The sequence below is a fragment of the Tripterygium wilfordii genome, chromosome 20 (genome assembly GCF_013401445.1).
Source record: "Tripterygium wilfordii isolate XIE 37 chromosome 20, ASM1340144v1, whole genome shotgun sequence".
Classification (NCBI taxonomy): domain Eukaryota; kingdom Viridiplantae; phylum Streptophyta; class Magnoliopsida; order Celastrales; family Celastraceae; genus Tripterygium; species Tripterygium wilfordii.
In genome coordinates this window covers 10,418,831-10,439,723 of record NC_052251.1, presented here as the reverse complement: position 1 = coordinate 10,439,723, position 20,893 = coordinate 10,418,831, and the positions used below count along the sequence as shown (strand labels likewise).

Here is a 20,893-nt window from a genome sequence, read left to right as displayed (position 1 = left end):
ACGCATGTACGAGCCAAACATATATATACATATTATATTGTCAATGCAAATTTCGATCTTGACTTTGTAAGATGCACACACAAATTCAGTAAACTAATTGTTTGACCCTCTAAAACCGAAATTAAATCCACTTTAATAGCACCCCTGTGCATTGCATGCATAGGGAAAACAGTGGTCTAGCTTTCTTTAACGAGGTTATCATGAGGGCACGTCCCTGTCATGATGAGAGAGACCTCAAAATTGAACTCATCCATCACAACTTTCAAGGGCTGGTCACCAAATACAACTTTTATCTGGATTGGTTTAGGAGTATAAAAAAAGGAGTGGACTAGAGGCCCATCACTGGCTGTCAGGGCCCCACATTATTTTTATACCTATGGAGCATGAAGGAAGGTGGGTGCAACTGGTTCGAACCCGGACAAAGGAGGAGTGTTGTGGTAGATCGACCGTTAGAGTAAAACTTTGTCAAATCTATGAACATGAGTCAAAATAAGAATTTTGTTAGGGTGACATATGCATACCTCCACGGGCAACATCGGATCCTGGGTGTAGTGATAAATGAGTAAGGGCATGTTAGGATGTCTCTCCCAAGCGACGCGCTGTATCGCTGTCCAAATGTGGTGAAACGTAGGCAAATGTTCCTCTGATAGGAATAGACGGGGCCACGGGGGTAAATAAGTTAGTCAATGATTATAAGATTATGATAAACACTTGGAATATACGGTCACTTGTATCGATTAACTAAATTAGTTGGCATCAGATTAACATAATGGGTCTATAAAAAGACTAAATAGGAGGGTAAAAAATATAGAGAGATGTATGTGAAAATATCAAGAAACAATTTTGGGATGATGTCGATTAGATTGTTTAAAGCATTTTAAATAGGGATAAAATATGTTTTGGATAAGATTTAAATGGATATGCATGGATCATATTAAATAAATATCGAACCATTGTAGTTTGAAAGATTTTGTATAATATTGTAATATAAAAACATTATTAATATTACAAAAATTATAGTTTGAAAGATTTTGTATGATATTGTATTAAAAAAACATTTTTGATACTACAAAACTATATGTTATGCTCTCACCAAGGGAAAACGACAAATAACGCGATATTGTCAATGAGCGAATTAAAAGCCTATTGTAGAAAGCCACGAGTAATTCAGATGACACTCATGTGTGTGGTATTTCATAGAGGTTTCGAGTTATAGTCTCCCCATCCCCTTCCCCTGTATTAAAAAAGCCTAATATAACATTTTTGTGTTTATGATTCAAGCAAGATATTTGAAAGTAATTGTGTTAGGTGAATATAATAAATTTACGTGCAAAATTGTGACAACAAAAATAAATAGATGACTAGAAAGACAAGGTAAGTGTATATGCATAATGTAAATCTACCCATGAATATTTAAAATGTTGTATAAAAGTGGAAGACATAGTAGAAAATTGTATAACACAATGTTCTGAAGATAAATGTATTGTTTTCATGTATTCATTTATTTTTATCGAGAAAATATTTAGTGATATTTAAATATTACATCTTACGTTAAGTTGGTGTTCCAGAACCAATATGAAATCGCCAATGAATGGAGTTTGATTTCACATTTCAAATGTGATATTCTAATATTCACAAATTTGAATTCAAATTTTAAAAAGTCCGCTCAAACAACTTTTAATTAACAATATCATATTAGTTACGAAGTATCACGTGAGCGAATGACGTGATGTTTGAAGATCATTGAATATTTCTCTACCCGTGTTTTTATTTCCAACTTTTTAATTATAATTTAGCAATATATTTAGGAGAATAGATTGAAATCTAGCACAAAATTATCAAAAGAAAAAAAAATTGATGAAAGGCAACTAATTTGAAAACCTTGTGCACATAATTATTAATATGACTAATTGGACTATCGTGTGTTCCATATAGCCCTAGAAAAAGTACAAAGAAAAGAATCACAAAATTACAAAATGATTATAAAATAAATAAATAAATGTAGGGCACCACTGAAAGATCCACGTCATCCATCTTTACCTCCTAAAAGCCATTCTCAACGGTCCGATTATAATCGTCTCTCTCTCTCTCTCTTACCCTCAATTTCATTTACACAACTCACCTAACTTTCTCTCTCCTCCTCTACCGTGCCTTTTCCCGAGAAAATATTTTCTCTCTCTTTCTATGAACGGAAAATATCAGATAAATTGTAATAACCTTGAGAAATATATTTATACTACTACTGCTACTCTCTCTTTCTATATCTAACCCTCACATGGACCCACTTCAACCTCCTCCGCAACCGCCCGCCGGCGCCACCACTGAACAGCCCCCGAACAACATAGCTCACGCAGCAAACCCCGCTCCACCTCTTCATCCTGCTTACAGCCATCCTCCGTATGCTGAGGTAATCAAAATCAACCTTCTGTTTCTTCGATTTTTGTTGCTTAATTTGCAATTAATGAAGTGAGAAACTAATTAATCGAATTTTTTTGTTCCAATTTTTGGCTTTTTGTTGCTGTAGATGATACATACGGCGATAACGGCGTTGAAGGAGAGGGATGGGTCGAGCAAGAGAGCGATAGCGAAGTATATAGAGAGAGCGTACACGGACCTGCCGCCGACTCACTCGGCCTTGTTGACTCACCACTTGAAGCGGTTGAAGCTCAAGGGCCTTCTCGTCATGGTCAAGAAATCGTACAAGCTCCCTAGATCTGATCCTCCTCCGGGGAACTCGAATCCAGTTCCCGACTCTTCCTCTCCTCCCGGGGCCAAACGGGGCCGGGGACGGCCTCCCAAGCCGAAGCCCATTGGGCCCTCAAATGGTTACTTTGATACCCAGCCCAATATTAATGCCCAACCCGATATTAATGCCCAGCCCACTACTGATGCTCAGCCCACTGCTATTGATTCTCTGCCTAGTTCGAATATGCTATTACAGCTACAACCAGTTTTGGTATCGGTTGGACTTGTCGATGAGCCGGCGGCGACGGTGAGGAGGGGTCCCGGTCGTCCGCGGAAGAGTGGGGTGGTAGGACAAGTTGGTGGGCTGGGGGTGGCGAAGAGGGGGAGAGGTAGGCCTCCCGGAAGTGGGCCCAAGATGGCTCCTGGACGGCCCAGGAAACCGAAGTCAGTGACAGCTGTCCTGGGCCCTAAGAGGGGCCCCGGGCGTCCGCCTAAGACGGTGGTTGTCCCTTACGCCAGTCCGTTGCCGAGTCCCGTGAAGGCGCGAGGGCGGCCGAAGAAGTTTGCGGAAGGAGGTGAAATGATGGCAGGTCTGGCTGCTGAAGGGGGTGAAATAGAGCCAAGGAAGAGGCCGGGCAGGCCGCCTAAGGTTGGTGGGCCCATGAAGATGAAGCCGAGAAAGAGTACTGGAAGACCGGTAGGGCGGCCCAAGAAGGTAACTTCTGCTGCTTCTGGGGTTAAACTGCCTTGTGTGTGTTTTAGTTTTGCTTCTGATTGGTAATAATTTAGCGCTTCTGTCAATCTTAGACTAGTTTTGATGGTGATAAGAGGAGTGATTTTCATGGTTGTTTCCACTTTTGGGTGCAAATATTATATAGCATTGGCATGCATTAGTCATTGTAATTCTTTGTTAAAATTTGATGATAAGAAGTTATAATTGTTAAAATCTGATGAAATATGGCCTTGTAATTACGTTTAAATAATTTGGAAGTAATTTGAGAAAGATTGACGTACATTTTTAAAGAAGATGGATTTACTTTGTCACTTTGGTCTCTTGGGATTTCTACCATTTGTAGATGATACCTTGCGAATGAGGCTGATTTTGTTGCTTTCTCGAGGCCCTATTAGATCAATTGAACTTAAATGCAGTATGACATAAAGTGAGATATTCTGAAACTCAGATGCTGTATTAGTAAAATGATATGACCTGAAACCACAAGATAGCAAAGTAATGATGGGCGGTTTTAGTATGGAATGTAGTTAATACATGTGGGCCAGAGAGGCAAGATTTAGTTAATGGGAGAAACATTTAGTGGCTGGATGGCATGAACTTACTAATCATTAGTGAGGACCCTCTCGACATCTCTATCTATAATAATTCATTAGTTTTTATGCTCTGTTTATTTAGTAGGGGCTTTTGTTTATGTTTATTTATGCTTTGCTCTGTTAGGAAGAAGATATTTATGGAGTAGGAATGTAATTGTATGGCATTGGATTATTTGAAGTCACGAGTGTGAAAAACATGACAGAGATAGTTGCATATTAATCATAGAAAGCGAAGTAAAAGCTATATATGAGTTTTTTGTTATAGTATAGTGCATTCGATCCTGTTTTTGTTCAATATTATTGCAATGTGTTGAATAGAGAGAAATGTCAAGTAGTTAGTTTTCAATTGTTTTTATCATACCTCCCCCTCTCTTCTCCTTTTTTCTTTCATTGCTAGGCCATGTGGCATTTGGTTCTGAAATTTTGTGGGTTGTTGACTTAGGTAGGAGTTCATTAGTCATATTGTGTAGATTCCACGAAGTTACATGCTCAGACACTTGCTGACAAAATGCTAGTAGACTATTACTAAAAGCCTTCTGCTGTATTTTTTTTTTGTTTCCTAATGTTTTCTTTTTCTTGAGGTTGAACTCTGGATTCCCCCCAAAGTTGGCAATGGTCTTCCTCTCTTTTTCAGTTTTAACCAGCCCATAAGCTTCCTGTTTGTTGCAGTGATTTGTTGCTGGTTATTTTAGATTCATCTAAAATAACCAGAAACACTAATATACTGTCTTAACGTGTAATAGATCAAATTGTACGATTTAATGAGAGTTATGCCTTGTTTTATAAACCAATCATTTCTACCTCATATGAGTTTGCCTAGTGTAAAATTGCTTCACTGCAACTAGAGTTAATGGTGGTCCAATTCTTGGAAATTGTCTCTCCACCCTATGGGGTGAGGCTATGTACATCTGCCTTTTCTCACCCCCACGGCCTGCCTTCACTGCAGGACTGTTGTGCTTGTTTACCGCACTACCTATATAATTTTGCCTTCATGTTAGCTTTGATTTTGCATTTACGTTCTGGCAATTAATTTTTGATGGGCTAATTCTACTTTGCCTTGTTCGTTATGGAAACAAGATTGCAGCATCTGGGATAGCTGAAGTGCCTCAACTACAAGCAACACACCAGGATTTCAGGAGGAAACTTGAATTTTTCGTAAGTTGCATTTTTATGTACTTTAAAATACGATATACGATCTACTTTGTGATGATTGTAACATTCTGCCATAATTATACGATGGTTGTGGCATGCGCTGAGCAAAGAAAATATCTCTTGCAGCAATCAAAAGTCAAGCAAGCTGTTGGTGTGCTGAAGCCTCAGTTAACAAATGAAAGTGCAATTAGTGCTGTAGCAGCCATCCAAGAGTTGGAAGGACTTGCATCCATGGACATTAGCACCATTCCCTTGAGAGAGGAAGTTCAAGCTCAACAAGTAGCTCAAACAATGCCGCTTACGATTTCATGAAGTTTGAAAATTTGTTGAAGAATGAAGAACCTCATTCAACTGTTAGGCGAAAGTGTTCTTACCGACAACACAAAAGAAAGAGGTAAGGATCTATAAATGGTGAATAGGGAGGGAAGTGGCAAAACTAATTGTTGTAGTTGAGATGACCTGGATTTTGTCAATTCTGCTATTCTGTATGCTTGTCAACTCTTTCATGTCCGTACCAATTTCAGCTCCGCAAATCAATTCGAGTACATTTTCTCAACATTTCCGATGATTAATGCCTTTGAATCATTGAATGTCGATTCTCGTACCTTCCTCGATTATGCTAACGCGCTTGCGCAAAGAGGGGAAGGTTGATTGCTAAATGACTAATGAGCTTGTGCATCAAGATTCTTTTTTGTGCTTTTTGTGGATTATTACTTTATTTTTTTTACGAGGAACTCGTCTAAGTCGCGGCTATATTGATAAACCTCGGTCACGTGAGTCCCTCCTCCCAGTTTAGGGTTTGGAGAGAATGGTGTAGATTTAGGTGATGGTATGCAGATTCCACCATCTGCAACTCTTGAGTACACTGAGGTTGATAAAGTATCAATTTAATTTGATTGTGTAAGCTATGATCCAGACGATCATGACATTTTTCATTACTAGATCCTTCATTTTTTGATTGTATATATATACACAGGATATGATTTCTCCTATAAAATGCAGATCACTTTTTCACCATTGATTTGGAACAAGCGAGGTCCAAAAAGTGGGCCTTATTTGTCATTTTATTTATCCATGGGAGAATTATTATATGAAGAGAACCGTGCAGGCCAATGAATCTATGAGAATGGGTCAATTCAAACTGGAGAATATTGTTACAAGAATCACGGGCAATATCATTGATGTGAGTGGACTGAGATTAACGAAATATATTTCTATTATTATTGATAATTAATCTTGGAATCAAATTTCATCACTATGTAAGATATACATTCTACAGATTTTGTTGGTCCAGGACAATGAAGACCTCTTTATAAGCTGAGGTAAAACAAATGCAAATATGCAATTTGGAAGGGAAAAAAAAACCATTTACAACAGATCATTGACCTGCAGTGTTATTTATGTTCTCCAAAGACATAACAGCTCCGGATTTTCCCTCATATGTTGCTTGTGAGGGTGACAGAAGTATGTAAATTACCCAAAAATGAAGGCAAACTAGGTAAATCAGAGCCCACAACTTTGCGGTCGGATTCCTTTTCAGAAACACAGTACCTGCCAAGAAAATAGCATCCAACTGCTGAAGCAATGATCCCAAGTGCTTCCTGCCTGAACGAATTTTGTCTTGGAATAGCGGCCTCAGCTTTGATTCGGAGAGTTCCCAATTTCCAGATTCCAAATCCCCCAACAATGAGCTAGCCATCATTGATTTATTCTCATCAAGCATCCTTGAAACTGCCTGCAGAGTAAAACGCCAAACCTCAATGATAAAAGCTTCTTGCTTTTTGTTTGTAAATGATGAGAAGGAGGGTGGCCTTGGCATACCTCTATTCTGAACGAAAGAGTGGCCTTCTCTGACGAGAGAGACTCCACCTGGTTCAACAAAAGAAACACAAAATTGCTAAGCTTTGCCATGCATCTTATACTGAACCATGATTACGTGTCTAAAGATCGCTGAACTCAGTGAACTACTCGTCGAAATTTCAGATACTGTTTCAACAAGTTAGAGATATGGAGTCCTGTCTGTTTCATGGAAAACACTACTTAGTCCTTAGGATATCTTTTTCCATTATTATTTTACGTCTTAGGGCAACAATGTTTTAAAAGACAAACCTGGGCTTGTTTCTGAATTAGATGGTCAGTCAACAGACCAAGCCTTCGCTTGAGTTCAAGTTCTACTTCCGTTGGTTCCTCAATCTCCTTCCTTGTCATTTCAATATCCGCTTCCAGCTTTTTAGCCTGAATGAAACAAGCATACCAAACTAATTTTTACACAAGATAATTATCAACAGAATCGTGCAACTCAAGATAAATTTTAAGCTAAAATTGAAGTATTAATTGACAAAGGCAAGTTTTCTTATCCCAGGAGCTATTCAATGAGTACTTGCTGACAAAGATCTATGTTGTTTTTTTTTTGGTAATACCTTGAGAGGAAACAAAAGATCACACTGAATCGAAAATTTACTATTTGAAAAAGAAAGTCTTTTACATTGTTAATGGGGGCCGGCCCCAATAGATCACTCTGAATACAATCCTGCAGTAACAAATTTATACTATTTGAAAGGAAATTCTGGATTCAAACTCCTAACAAAATATCCAAAACATCATGGAGCATTGAGAATTGACAGCAGAAAGACTGTATAATATAATACCACAACATAATAGATATGCAGAGGCCAACCTTGTCCTGCAATTGTCGAACTTTATCAGCAATGACTGAGTACTCTGCTTCAAGTATCTTTTGTTCAAATTGAACTCCTTTTGAAGTCGCCAACTACAAGAATTCACATTAAATGTACAGGTTATCATGAAATGACCAACAAGAACATGCCGATGCAGGAAAGTAACTTTAAAAGAGCAGCCAAACTGCCAAAGCACATAGCAGGGTAACAAAAACGTAGTATCTTTTTTGTGACACCACTGATTAAATTATATGATTCAAGAAAATAATGAAACTCACTTGGTCTAGGTTGGTTCCACTCTGGTGAGTTTTGAAGACCCTCCTCCTGAGATCTACAGGGTCAAAAAAAGAGTTTCAAGGACCAAGGATATATCAAGCAAGCAATAAGTGGAGATTGATCTCATCAATGTTGATCAAGTATTCCTTAGATACAAATATCTAACATCGGAATGCCTCTCAATGCTTCAAGATGAATTGCAGTTCAATAGTCTAAAGTCCAGCAGCTAATAAATTCAAACTGTAGTCTCTTTATAAACATTCTTATGCTATCATAATTGAAACACCGCGTATTCAATACCCACTTTCACCTCATTATTGCACATTGAAAGACTTGAATACATTTTACTACCCTTCACAAGGAGGTTATGTTACTGCAATGTCATTAGCATCAAACTGTAATTGTGAAACATATTCATTTCCCGTACGAAGTGGTTTCACTTCCAAAACCTTGGCAGGTAGTTCATTCCACATTCATCCAAAATCAAGATATAATTTCCAACAGGGCATACCTTCATGGGCCACTTCTTTCAGCTCCAGCTGTTGCCATATTTCTGCCACCAGATTAATCTGGGTTTAACAGCGAAACAGGGGAGAGAAAAAGTTAAATTTTGACAAAACAAGTCAAAGAAGAGGGTTGTACAATTTTTGGCATTTCCCACAACATAGCACATTTCAAGATTGGCGAAGATGTCCTAGATATATTTTTTAATGGGATCACATTAGAACTTTGTCAATATAGGGATCACCCGATAAATGGTGAATTTCCGTACGAATGTAGAATTAACCTACTCCATGTCCATCATAGCAATAATGTAAACAAAAAAATGTGATCCCAAAAAGTAAGATACAGAGTGCAAAATTAGTTTTCCCTTTAAAGTTTCTGCAAAAATGAACTGACAATGGTCAAACACCACCACCAAGATAGAGTAAAAAGCGTCAAACGTTGATTTCCCTTTTCCTTTCCCTTTGATGATACATTTTAACCAACTTTTCTTTCTCTTTTTCTTCATGGGGTGGGGAGTTTGGTTTGCTTTCAGAATTTGAAGAAAAACTTGAACAAGGGCAAACTCAAAAAGAATCAGAAAACCTGACGGCTAGGTGAAAAAATTTGCTACAGTGATAATTTTCCATAATGTATGACACATAGGATAAAACCAACAATGCAACCTTCCAAAGATGTTAAAACAAATAAATCAAGCGAAATGTTAAAGCTCAAAGTTCAAATGAAAAAACCTTAAAAGAAGCTAGAAAACTGGAATCGAAATATCACCATACCTTTACTTCAAGATTCTTCTGTGCAGAAGCAAGGGATCTCGCAAGATCAGCATTTTCCGTCTGCAACCAACTATAATCTTTAGAAACAACAAACTAATACTGAAGATGTGGAATGATAAATTGCTCAGAACTTGATAAAGGTCAAAGCATTTCCAAACACACAAACCAGTCCTAAAAGAAACAAATCATACAGACAAAGTAAAATAAGCAAGCCATATTGAAAAAGGTTGCTGTACCTCCAGTTTAGCTAATAACACAAAGGCTTCCATTCTTGTATTGTTATGTTTTTGCTTCTCTCTCTCAAAAGCTTCCATTGATTCCATCATACTTGTTTGAAGGTCTGAAGCCTGAAAAAAGTAAAAGATAATAGTAACTACAAAACTAATGCTGGATAATAAATCAGAAGGTTTAGAATCTATGACAAAAACTAATGCAGGGGAAACTCGATGCATGCACAAAAGTAAAGCGCGCCTTCAGATGCAAGGTACATCCTCAAAAAAGACAGAAAAACGACACCACGGTATACAAATGACCACTTTATAGAGTTTTACAAGCGCCATATTATTAATTCGCAAGAGCAGTGGCAGCTCACATTTCTTCATAAGCTGCAAGTAATATTCAAAGATGCAACTCGGGTGTGTCGGACCAGTTTAAAGATCAACCCCAGGCAACGTCAAAAGTGAGTGACTCTTCATCAGAACTGTTATAGTCTGAATACTCACAAGTCCGATACCATTGATGTCCAATAGCTTTGATAGTAATGGCTGGATATACTACTACCTTGTTATCAAAATCCTAGAGGAAGGTCTATTTCTGTGTTAAGAAAAATATGGTAGAGATGATTGCAAACTATGGAATGCTCAGTTACAAATCAATCTCGACTCCAAGAGATGTTGACGCCAAAATATGCAAAGTATAAGATGAGCTTTTCGAGTTGGTAGATAGACTAATCTACCTGACCACACGTCAAGGCTGTTCAAGTCTCTCTACAACTCCAAATAGAGGCAGTTCAGTGAATCTTGAAGTTTGAAAAATAAACGATAGATTCTATCTGGTATGGTCGAGTTTGGCTTCTTTCTTCAAAATGAAAATGGTGTAGTTGGTCTTTAGTTTATAACTTGCATAACTTCTTGTGTGCCAATACTTGTACTAATTAATGTACAGGTAATATGTCCCATACTAAATAGTACATTTTTTTACCCTTTATACCCATGCAGTGCTTCAGAGGTCTACAGTTTTTAAGCATACCAAGGTGAATATAGCACTCGTCTCTCAAAATCCTTCTTATTTCTTAACCAAAACAATGTTAAAATAATAAAAGAGTATCAGAAGATTCATACTAAACAGAAATGTTTTTGATAATTTGTAGCCAGAACAAGCAATGACCTGAAACAAATTGAAAATCAACAACATAATAAATATAAGAACAATAATTATGGCCCATGAAGTATTACCTCTTGTGCTTGTTGTTTGGATCGTTCTTCAAGTATTTTCTCTAAGCTCTGCTTCTCACCTTCCAACCTAGCAACCATATCTTCACGTTCTTTGATGGCCTGCACAGCCTTTGCAGCTGCTTTCTCAGCCAATATCTTCTCCCTCCACATCCTCCTTTGCTCCCTCCCTCGTTCACTTTCGGAGTCGGATGTAGAACCCGAACCAGAATCTGTATCGAAATTGGAACCCTCATCAATTATTGAAGAACCTCTATTTGGATTATCAGAAATAGAACTCCTGGAGCCATACTTTGCCTCCAGCTCATTAAAAACACCATCTCCTCCCTTCTTCACATCAAACACCCTGTCAACTTTCCCCACTTTGGACATTGTTTCCAAAGGCTTATTCTTGTTTCCTGACTGCAAAGCATCCTCTATAGGGATTTCCCTATAATCAAACTGCTTACCACTCCCTTCCTTTCCCTCGTCAATCTGTTTCGCCAAAAGATTCCCACCTGTAACTTTATGATCCAACGCCTGTCCTGCTGAATTATTGCCATCATTCTGCATTTCCACACTCGAATGCCTGCCAGATGAGCTACTAGACTCTTCCCCATCACTAGGCTTCTGAATGAATCTATTCCCCAACAATTTATCCACATTTGAAGCACTCTTCGTCACACCATTACCAGTCCTCTGATTCTTCTTCCCCTCTAAAACCGAACCTGAACTCCCCTGCCTTCTACCATTTCTCCTCAACCCACGAATCCCAGACACTCCATTGCTACGATTCACAGAAGTTGTGGGCTGATTGGATGTGCCAAGGAGCTCGGTCCAGTCACTATCAGTGAGTGTAGACTTAGGAGGTCTGGGTGCAGGTTTTGGGGTACTCGAACTCTCTTTATCTTTATCTTTCTCTCTATCACGATAAGTATTAACCCCTCTAATATAACTACTCTCGTCACTGTTATTAACTGGATTAACATTCAAATCACTGCGTAATTTTCCTTGATAATCACTATCGTTTCTTTCTTGTGTCTTCTTCTTCAGCTGATCCTTCAATGGCACGGAGCCTCCGGTCTTCGCCCCGACACTGAGCGTTTGTTCATCAGATCGCGGCGGCCTCTCGCCCTTATTTAACGATTCCGCCGCTTGCTGATCGATCTGGAACGTCCATCAAACATTCCCAATCCCAATTATGCCAATTACAGATCAGTTCACTAAAATTACTCAAAAAAACCTAAGAAAATCTCTTGTCCATAGATACACACATAAAGTGCGAAAATTGCTTACCTGTTGAAGGAAGGTCTCGGCGACTTTAAGCTTGTTCGAGATCCAATTAGCCATTCGATCGCTGTTAGGGTTTCCAGATTAATTTTGTGAGTCTCAGACGCAAACAAGGCGCATTTTGGCGATACGTACAGTTAAATGTGAAATCTTGAGTTGCAGAAAACGGTAGGAGGAAGAAGGAGAGAACGGAGGGTATGCTGCAGTGACTGGAAAATTTGGTCGTTGGAGAGAAGGCTATTTAGCCGTTGGATTTGAGTGAAACACACGTTTAACGTCGTCTGTGACGGCCAAAGAGTGACAGGCAGCTTTTTGTACAATTGTTTACACGTGAGGCCTAATCTTACATAGTAGGTCTTCTCACGTGCTCTAAAACAACGGGCTTGGGCCTAATCTGAAAGTTATGGATGGTTTGGGTTTGCTCAACTTGGGCCTTTGAGTAACATTTGGTCTGTTTGGGAAGAATAAGGGCCATATCTTGAACGTGAATAGGTAAACCATGCTTTTATGTTCTTATTCCAAGTGTGATTGAGTTGGTCATGAATGAATATTTCTAATTTGGTAATTCAAATTCATCTTCTAAGGCTTGACTATTCAAATTCAACTTGTTAGACTTAAGAACCAAAGATTTATCAAAATTTAGAGAGAATAAACCAATTCAAATATATGGTAATTGTGTGACAAATTTGAACTTCATTGATTGATACGATATGATGACGAGCAGAAATGGACTTGCTTGGTGATTGCTCAGTAAGCGTCTGCACGATTCTACAGTCGTCTCAGTTGATCAAACCGAGAACTCTTGGATTGTTGTTCTTCTCTGCACAGGTGATGAACGTGAACTACGAGGTCCCAGAGATTTTCCTCAGGGGGATACTCCGATGCTCAAGTCAGTTCAGTAATAAAGAAGGCCAATGAGACTTATCAATATTGAGAGATTTCTCCTTAGTTAATAATGAAAAGTGAGAGAGATTTACCTGAATGGAGGTCTCCTTACATATGGTTCTAATGTAGCCGCTCCTTTACAGTTCCAACCGCTATGTTACGATTGTAACTGCGTGGGAGCTGAAAATACGCATTCCATTTATGATGGGTGGTTTACTGATTTATCCATTAGGATCACCTCGGTTACATACCAAAGTGACACTCGGTTATACCAAGGTGCTCCCCAATGTAAATTCTTCAGGGTATTTTGTATTATCACAATACATTGAGATAGATGATATGTGCATTATATATATTGATCTAGATTGTGTCAAGCAACTGGATCACTATTAGTATGCATTCATCAACTAATCATTCGAGTGATAGTCTAATGGTGAATATCTCTGTGCCAAAACGATATGAACTCGGAAAGTGCCGAGTTTGATTCTTACTTGGAACAATACCATTGTGACCACCATTGGGTTTTTACTAGCACCATTTGAATCTGATTAGCACGTGTTTGGTAACAATAAACGAAAACTGTTCTACCAAATTCCAAGCTGGTTTAGTATAGCTTGGTGGACCTAAGAATAGTGACTTTCAAATTATATTTTTTTTCTTATTATTCATTGCTTCTGGAATGTATTTTTTTTTTATTCCTTTTCTACCTTGATCTAATTATGGGGCAAAAATGGAGTGGAGAGCATTGAATGGAAGAGGGAATAAAAAAAATCAAAATTTTCAAGGAATGTTGACGGACTGAGATGGGATCATGGGGATGGTCCAACAAAGCTGGATATATATATTCAGCCCATGCCAGTCTTTGCACCACTATGAGGGGGATCTAGCCCATCCACAAGGCTCCACCTTCCTTTTCTTTTTATGGGACTTAACTCAAGTTGTTATGATTTCAAAAAATACCTACTAATGCTAATACTTAATACTCTTCCGTCGTCCCATTTTGTTTGTCTATCATTTTATTTTGGAATGTCCCAAAATTAATGTCACTTTCCTTCATTAATTATAAATTTTGTTAATATATTTTAAAATTAACCTTGTTATTTTAAAACACTAAACATCAAGGGGAAAAAAATTATTTTAAGTCAATAACGATAAATTTAGAATAGGATAATGTTTGAAACTCCCAAAAAGTGATCTCAAAAGACCCTCATTTAATGTGGAGTGAGTTCTACATGTTTGTTTTTAATCAATGACTATTTTAATGCTACATAGATTTAAAGGATTTTTGGGGTCATATTTTGTGGGTCTCACGCTTTGTCCTTTAGAATAACATAGTTATTTTGTATACTTGAATTGCATTAAATCATGTCTCCTTAAAAAGATGGATTTTCAAATATGACAGACAAATTTAGACGGAGCGCATATTATTTTAGTGCATATGATTATGATCATACAATAATTAGCATTGTTGTCATTCATCAATTGCTCCAACAACCACATCACCCCCCCCCCCCTACGTGGCTATATTCACTAATATAAAAGCCAACTAGCACTCCCATTCATGAGTCAACCGCATCCGCTTAATCAATTAAGTTGGATTGGATATGTTGTTCCATGGTGGAAGACCATCAATGGACTTGTCCAACATTTTCTTTCACAAACTTAAAAATGAATTCTTAACAAAGCCGGTAAGAAGTAAGAACTTGTTGATGAAGCAAACTAACCAATAAACATAAAAGGATAACGTAATTCTTTTGATGATTATTTACTTAACCAAGCTTTGCAAACCATGACTACACCAACTTTCATTTTCGAATAAACATTTATTTACGGTCAAGGTCATCTTTTTCTAATAGTGTATTTGGATTGAGGGATTTGGGGGGAAGGGAAGGGAAGATAATCTTCACCCTAATTCTCTCCAAATCCCTCCCTTTAATGAAATATTTATCCTAATCCTCTTCAAAATACTCTCCTTAATTTTTCAAAAACTCCAAACAAAGGAATTGGAAGGAAACTCCATTTCCCTTCCATTCTCTTCCCCTCAAATCTCTCAATCCAAACACACTATAAGTCTTCACATTCGTTGGTTGTTGACCCTCAACTTGACCACCTCTCAAATAGTTCCATCTCATCATCTTCTATATAGCGTCTCTCTTGGTAAAAGCGCATATGAGAACTTATAGCTGAGATCCTAGTTATCCCAGCTGTTGAGTTGTACGCATTGGATTCTATGTGCATCACGTGGGATTTGTAGAGTCTATGAATTCACTCGAATCCTGTGTCAAATTCAACAATTGGGATAACTGGGATACTAAACTGTTGAGATCTTTATCATTTTCATCGTCACTATTTTCAAGTGATTTTATGTTACCCGTATTTTTTGTTTTCCTTCTTACCAGCCATAATCAACTCACATTACGTGTATACTATCAATAGCAACGTTGCCTAACATTGAACATGACCCGGATCAATGTATGTATGTATAATTGGAATACCAAATTACTGAGATCTTCATGTTTTCAAATGAATTTATGTTACCCGTATTTTTTATTTTCCTTCTGACCCGCCATAATAAACTCACATGATGCATATACTATCAATAGCAACGTTGCCTAACATTGAACATGATCTGGATCCGGTTTAATCGCTGTCTATTACAGCTTTGTTATCTTTTTCTACCCTGTTTGGTTCCAGAGAAAATTCGTAAGAAAATTCTGCATCCCTCCCTGAGTGATTTCTCGTCAAGCAAAACAAAAAAAAGTATAAAATAGACTAATAACAGCTTAATTGAAGCCGAGTGAATGTTCTGATTTTCCATTTCATTATTAATATGAATCGCAGTTGATTCAGTTTGAATTAGGAGAACTCAGACAAAATATTTATAAGAAACAGCAAAGGAAAGGCGTCTTGAACGACTAAACATAATATCTCGACGTCAAGATTCAGAAAAGTTCCAAGAAAAATTACAAGAAAAAAAGGATGAGGTGAGGATACCGTTCGTATGACGCACAGATCCAAACGTTTCCATCACCCATTCACCCCAAACCTAGGATCCGGATCCGTTGGCGAGCTTATTGGACATCATCTTCTCGAACTCCTGGAAATTGACATTCCCGTCGCCATCAGAATCAACGGAGCGGATCATCTTGACGCAGTCGTCCACGGAGCATTTGATGCCGAGGCGGTTGAGAACAAGGTGGAGCTCGGAAGAAGAGATGAGTCCATTCTTGTCCTGATCGTAAAGGTCAAACGCGTAGCGGAGCTCCTGAGCAGGATTGGAGGTGGTGCGGCAGAGGTGAGCAAACTCAGGAAGGCTGATAAATCCGTCTTTATCACTGTCAATGTCCTCCATCACACGCTCAAGCTCGCTCATGGAGTAAGACGATCCCATCGCCTTCATCACGTCGTCGAGCTCCGACAACGAGATCTTACCGTCGCCGTTGGCATCAAATCGATTGAAAACCTTTTCGAGCTCTTCCGTGGTAGGGAGGTACGATTTCTGATTGGGATCAGAGTCGGTGGTGATTGCTTCTTCTGCTGTTGCCATTTTAGGCATTTGTTAGCACGTTAGGAACTTTTAATAGGCTGAAGGAGGAAATGGAGGGGAAGAGTTATTTATAGGTTGGAATTGTCATGTGGCAATAGTGAAAGCGTGTAAGATGCGTGGAAGGAAAATAAAAAATAAAAAACGAATAGGATACTAAAGAACTAAAGATGAACCATTGGTCCACACGATCTTAACGTCAATTTCATCTTTCCCTCTGGTCCCTGTGCATAAAAAAAAAAGAAGATTCTTAACCCCTGCTTAAAAAATATCACATAATTAAAAGTGAATAAATCATATATAAAAATATTGTCATCTTTGAGTTTATTAGTTCACTATGATACATCATACCATCAAAATTTTGTTCTTTATGAACAGTTATCAATGATAATTAGGTCTAGAAAACGCATTATTAATATGAGAAAGTATGAACTTTACTTATAAGCCACTTGATTGGATTATGAGGGCGGGGCATTGAATTCTAACAATTATGTGGATTTTAAGCAATGGAGGTCACGAGAGGTGTCCAATCCAAGGGCATCTTTGGAGTGGGGTGACATGAGCTACCCCTACGCCCCTAAATACTCAAGATTCCAAATTTTTGAAAAAATAAGAGGGTCATGGCCCAAATTTATTTGAGTAATATACAATATTTAATTTCTTTAAGAACATTATTTTTTAGAGTACGGTCATGACCCGGAAGAGTCAGGTCTGCGGGGGGCTCAATCCTTGCTGACCGTACAAGATTGTTGAATGTAATTGTCAAAGATGGGACGCTTACCAGTCGCCACGCGGTGGCGCCGGCGCTGCTCCTGGCTTTTGACGCGTTTTCTGCAATACCAAAGTAAAAAAGAAAGAAAAAACAAGTGGATAAAATGAAAAGGAAATCAAAATCAGTCGCTTTGAACAGTCGACGTGTGTTGATGCTTCGACCAACCCCAGAGTCGTGATCTGTGAAATAATGTTTTTACAATTTCGTTGAAACAAGTTATGGATTCCTCATTATTCTGCAGACAAACTTCAATTCTTTATTCCAGGAAAAGAAAAATTATTTATCAGCTGAAGCACAATCTGATAAAATTAAGTTTATTCCAAATCGGGCTGGGGTGGGGAAGACCCAATAATCCATTACAATCTACAACCCATGTTGTTGTGAAGAAACAAGAAAGTCTGGGAATTCAACAACTGGTGAATCCCCTGCGATGAAGTATTAGTGCAAGCAAAGCCTCTGATTCCAGTTTACAGTTATCAGTTTAAACCTTCATGTACAAAGCTCAGGAGAACACAAACAAAACGGGCACAGGGCATTTGTAATGAGCTAGTGAAAATCCGGATATAAAATTTTGATTCCATAGTGCTAGAACTGCATATAATGGAATAAATAGAAGTTAACAATTGAACAAAGTTAGAAAGATTAATGAATACATACCCGAGAATTTCTTTTTGATATAGCTTGCCAGACTTTGCATCCTGCCTCGATCTAGCATAGCCAAGCGGCCCAAGCTCCAACCTTCCCCTCAAAACCAGCTTCATCAGACGTTTGCTTTGTTAATAACTTCAAACATAATTATACATACACCAAGTCCAAACAGGATCTCCTCGGCTTTTTTCTTGTGGTTGCTCCTCCAGATAAAATAGCAGCATGTAAAGAAAAAAATATTTTAAACGCCATTTACTAGGGGACTTCTTCAGATCTCAACGTTGAGTCGTCCAGACAGAATTGTTTCCTCACACTGCCATGCAATTTGTCAAGAATCCTCCAAGTTACAGCATCAGGGGCCAGCCCGTTCTTTCTCATTTCACCAACAATTTGATATGCTTCTTTCTTCAAACCTCGTTTGCATGCATTGTCTATCAAAATGTTGTAATTTACAATATTGGGAATCACCCCAGAATCTACTAATTCATATAAGAAATGGCGAGCTTCTTCAAAATTGTCCGAGCAGCAGAGACCTTTGAGAATTGCTGCATAAACATAATCATCATGGATCCCTGAGGGCCAGATAACATTATCCCAAAACTTCTTTGCCTCATCTATTATATCAGACTCACATAACCCTTCGATTATTATGGCATAGGTTGTACTGTCCGCAGCCACACCAGAGATGGGCATGATATCAAAAACCTTCATTGCTTCCTCTGCTTCCTTGAGTTTAAACAATCCACGAAGAACTGCATTATATGTCACAACACTAGGGCTGAACCCTTTTTCAGGCATTACTTGGAATAGAAGATTTAGAGCTTCTTGACTTCTTCCAACATTCAATAGACAAGAGATGATAGATGTGAAGGTCACAGCATCAGGGGCACAGAATTTGCCCATCATCATATCATTTAGCACCCTGAGCGCTTCTTCAGTTCTTCCCATCTTGCAAAACCCATTGATAACTGTGTTGAGAGTGATCACATCTGGCTGAACATTAGTCTCGAGCATGAAGACAAGTACATTCAAAAGCTCTGTTGGGTTGTTTATCAGGCAAAGAGCCCTTAAATAAATGTTATAGATCCTAGTTCTGTCTACACCTTCCTTAGTCAACATAACATGAAGAACCTTTCTGGCCTTATCTAGGTCCAACTCTTGGCAAAGGCTTTCCACGAGAACCTTATAAGTGTACTCGGATGGACTGTATCCAAAATCAATTCCTTCCTCTAGCAACTGATAAGCCCTCATACAGCCTCCTTCTTTGGATAGCCCATGCACAATATTGTTGTAAGACGCTAAACCTGGCTTAAGCCCTTTCTTCCTCATTAGATAAACAATCCTTGATGCCCCATGGCTCCTTCCGACTCTACAAAGTGAATCAATCATTTGTCCATAAGCAAATTCCCCATTCACACTCTTCCCTTGAGGCATATCCTCTGCAATCCTAAATACATCACTGAAAAATCCTTCCCTACATAAACAGTCAATGAGATTAGAAAAAGCTGCATTGTTCACAGACTCCTCCCCAGCCTTCATTGTCTCCCACAGTTTGCACATTAACTCCATTCCACGTTGAACATCTCGCTTACTGAAAACACCGCAGACCAACGCGCTGTACGTTAGCGAATTAGGCACCACCTCACGCTCACGCATTTCAGCAAACACCTTATACGCGGCCCCAACCTCACCTACTCTACAAAACCCACCAATCAACGTCGTGAAAGTAACAGTATTTGGAAAATGCCCTCTCTTGTTCATATCAAAAACCAACCTATGAGCCTCATCTGGCCTCGAAATGGCACAAAACTGATTAATCAGACGGTTATAATTAACCACAGAAGGCACAAACTCCGGCTTAACACGAAATAAAGAACGTATACATTGCAACGTCGCGTACGGGGTTTTAGAGTCAAGCAATCGGGCAATGAGAACATTACAAGTGCGCTGGTCGGGAACGCAAAGTGAGACAATCGAGAGGAGAAATCGATGGTGAGCCTCGTCGAAGCGACGGGCGTCGCAGAGAGCGTGAATAACGGAGCTCAGGTTGAGGGAATCTGGGAGGTAGCCACGGAGGCGGAGTAGATCTAGAAGGCGAAGAGCCTCGTCGACGTTGCGGTGTCTGGTGCATAGTTCGTGGATCTTCCTGGTCCAGTAAGGGCGGTTGGTGATGCTGTTTTCAAGTTCTATAGAGTATTGGGTCGGTTGTTCTTCTTGTTGTGGTTTCTCTGTGTGAGATGGAGTGAAGTATGTGGAGAGGTGTGAGAGAGGAATTCTTATGAGTTGCGTTGTTGGATGAGGACGATTGACGATGAACATTTTAGTTTCATGCTTGTCTGCGTTAGTTGCTTCGCTAGTTCGCTACTTGCGTGGCAACTGTGAAGAAATAGGAGTTCTCTGGCTTGATTCAGTCATCGTCGAGTTGAGTGGAGTCACTTATCAGATTATGGGCTGAGCCCTAAATTTTGGGCTTGGGCCTAAAGGCCGACATTAGAAATCACAATAGTGAGCTTTATCTGCACCACATTATTTTCGACAATCGTGAATTTTATTTGAACCCCACTAGTTTCCAATTGCACCTCAATTTTTATCAACTTAGGTTTGATCCTCTGTTTAAGATTATCACACCCCACCCAAATCCTTCAACGAGAGACTTACAAGCAAAAAGGGAGATTTGTGAACATGCCCTACACCCCATTGAGCATACCATCCCTGTTCTATCACAATGGTGAGTTTTTAGGGTTTATTTGTTTTGGATCTGTGAGTTTGTATCAATTTAGGGGCACTTAGATTCTTAATTTACTAAAGTTAAATTAGTTTAGAGGTTTCTTGATTGTATCATTGCAGGTTGACGAATCAGTTTGAGCAAATGTATATGAAGTTAGGGCAAATAATGACACACCTCTTACTTTCACCACAAACATGGGGTG

General features: G+C 38.8%; 4 protein-coding genes across 6 annotated transcripts; 1 reads left to right on the top strand and 3 right to left on the bottom strand.

Moving 5' to 3' along the window:
* Positions 1 to 2,103: 2,103 nt before the first annotated feature.
* On the top strand, positions 2,104 to 5,822 carry LOC119987279 (histone H1-like). The gene is made up of 4 exons (XM_038832151.1): positions 2,104 to 2,407; positions 2,525 to 3,400; positions 5,089 to 5,166; positions 5,290 to 5,822. The coding sequence occupies exons 1-4, from the start codon at positions 2,276 to 2,278 to the stop codon at positions 5,473 to 5,475; spliced, it is 1,272 nt and encodes a 423-aa protein (XP_038688079.1). The 5' UTR covers positions 2,104 to 2,275; the 3' UTR covers positions 5,476 to 5,822.
* A 564-nt stretch (positions 5,823 to 6,386) lies between these two features.
* LOC119987302 (golgin candidate 2) lies at positions 6,387 to 12,375 on the bottom strand. Its single transcript, XM_038832174.1, has 10 exons — positions 12,121 to 12,375; positions 10,849 to 11,991; positions 9,631 to 9,741; positions 9,395 to 9,454; positions 8,629 to 8,686; positions 8,120 to 8,172; positions 7,841 to 7,933; positions 7,273 to 7,398; positions 6,985 to 7,032; positions 6,387 to 6,898 (listed from the first exon to the last, which is right to left on the bottom strand). Exons 1-10 carry the CDS (start codon positions 12,172 to 12,174, stop codon positions 6,542 to 6,544), a joined length of 2,103 nt encoding a protein of 700 aa, XP_038688102.1. The 5' UTR covers positions 12,175 to 12,375; the 3' UTR covers positions 6,387 to 6,541.
* Positions 12,376 to 15,782: 3,407 nt separating this feature from the next.
* LOC119987007 (probable calcium-binding protein CML26) lies at positions 15,783 to 16,589 on the bottom strand. The gene has a single exon (XM_038831693.1). It carries the CDS (start codon positions 16,553 to 16,555, stop codon positions 16,046 to 16,048), a length of 510 nt encoding a protein of 169 aa, XP_038687621.1. The 5' UTR covers positions 16,556 to 16,589; the 3' UTR covers positions 15,783 to 16,045.
* LOC119987004 (pentatricopeptide repeat-containing protein At3g18020) lies at positions 16,550 to 20,490 on the bottom strand. Of its 3 annotated transcripts, XM_038831689.1 has the most exons (3): positions 17,973 to 20,490; positions 17,325 to 17,374; positions 16,550 to 16,767 (listed from the first exon to the last, which is right to left on the bottom strand). In XM_038831689.1, the coding sequence occupies exon 1, from the start codon at positions 20,280 to 20,282 to the stop codon at positions 18,219 to 18,221; it is 2,064 nt and encodes a 687-aa protein (XP_038687617.1). In that variant the 5' UTR covers positions 20,283 to 20,490; the 3' UTR covers positions 16,550 to 16,767; positions 17,325 to 17,374; positions 17,973 to 18,218. The 3 variants fall into 3 exon arrangements, with proteins under 3 accessions (XP_038687617.1, XP_038687619.1, XP_038687618.1); XM_038831691.1 differs by lacking the exon at positions 17,325 to 17,374 and having other exon boundaries at positions 16,631 to 16,767; XM_038831690.1 differs by lacking the exons at positions 16,550 to 16,767; positions 17,325 to 17,374 and adding an exon at positions 17,552 to 17,906.
* Positions 20,491 to 20,893: the final 403 nt, after the last annotated feature.

Bases quoted from the DNA above. Each gene is read 5' to 3' on its own strand.
- LOC119987279 (XM_038832151.1), top strand. From the start codon at position 2,276: ATGGACCCACTTCAACCTCCTCCGCAACCGCCCGCCGGCGCCACCACT. The intron at 2,408-2,524 runs GTAATCAAAATC...TTGTTGCTGTAG, and splicing joins GCCATCCTCCGTATGCTGAG to ATGATACATACGGCGATAAC. The intron at 3,401-5,088 runs GTAACTTCTGCT...TATGGAAACAAG, and splicing joins CGGTAGGGCGGCCCAAGAAG to ATTGCAGCATCTGGGATAGC.
- LOC119987302 (XM_038832174.1), bottom strand. From the start codon at position 12,174: ATGGCTAATTGGATCTCGAACAAGCTTAAAGTCGCCGAGACCTTCCTT. The intron at 7,033-7,272 runs GTTTGTCTTTTA...TTGTTGAACCAG, and splicing joins TAATTCAGAAACAAGCCCAG to GTGGAGTCTCTCTCGTCAGA. The intron at 6,899-6,984 runs GTATGCCAAGGC...TTTACTCTGCAG, and splicing joins CTCTTTCGTTCAGAATAGAG to GCAGTTTCAAGGATGCTTGA.
- LOC119987007 (XM_038831693.1), bottom strand. From the start codon at position 16,555: ATGCCTAAAATGGCAACAGCAGAAGAAGCAATCACCACCGACTCTGAT.
- LOC119987004 (XM_038831689.1), bottom strand. From the start codon at position 20,282: ATGTTCATCGTCAATCGTCCTCATCCAACAACGCAACTCATAAGAATT.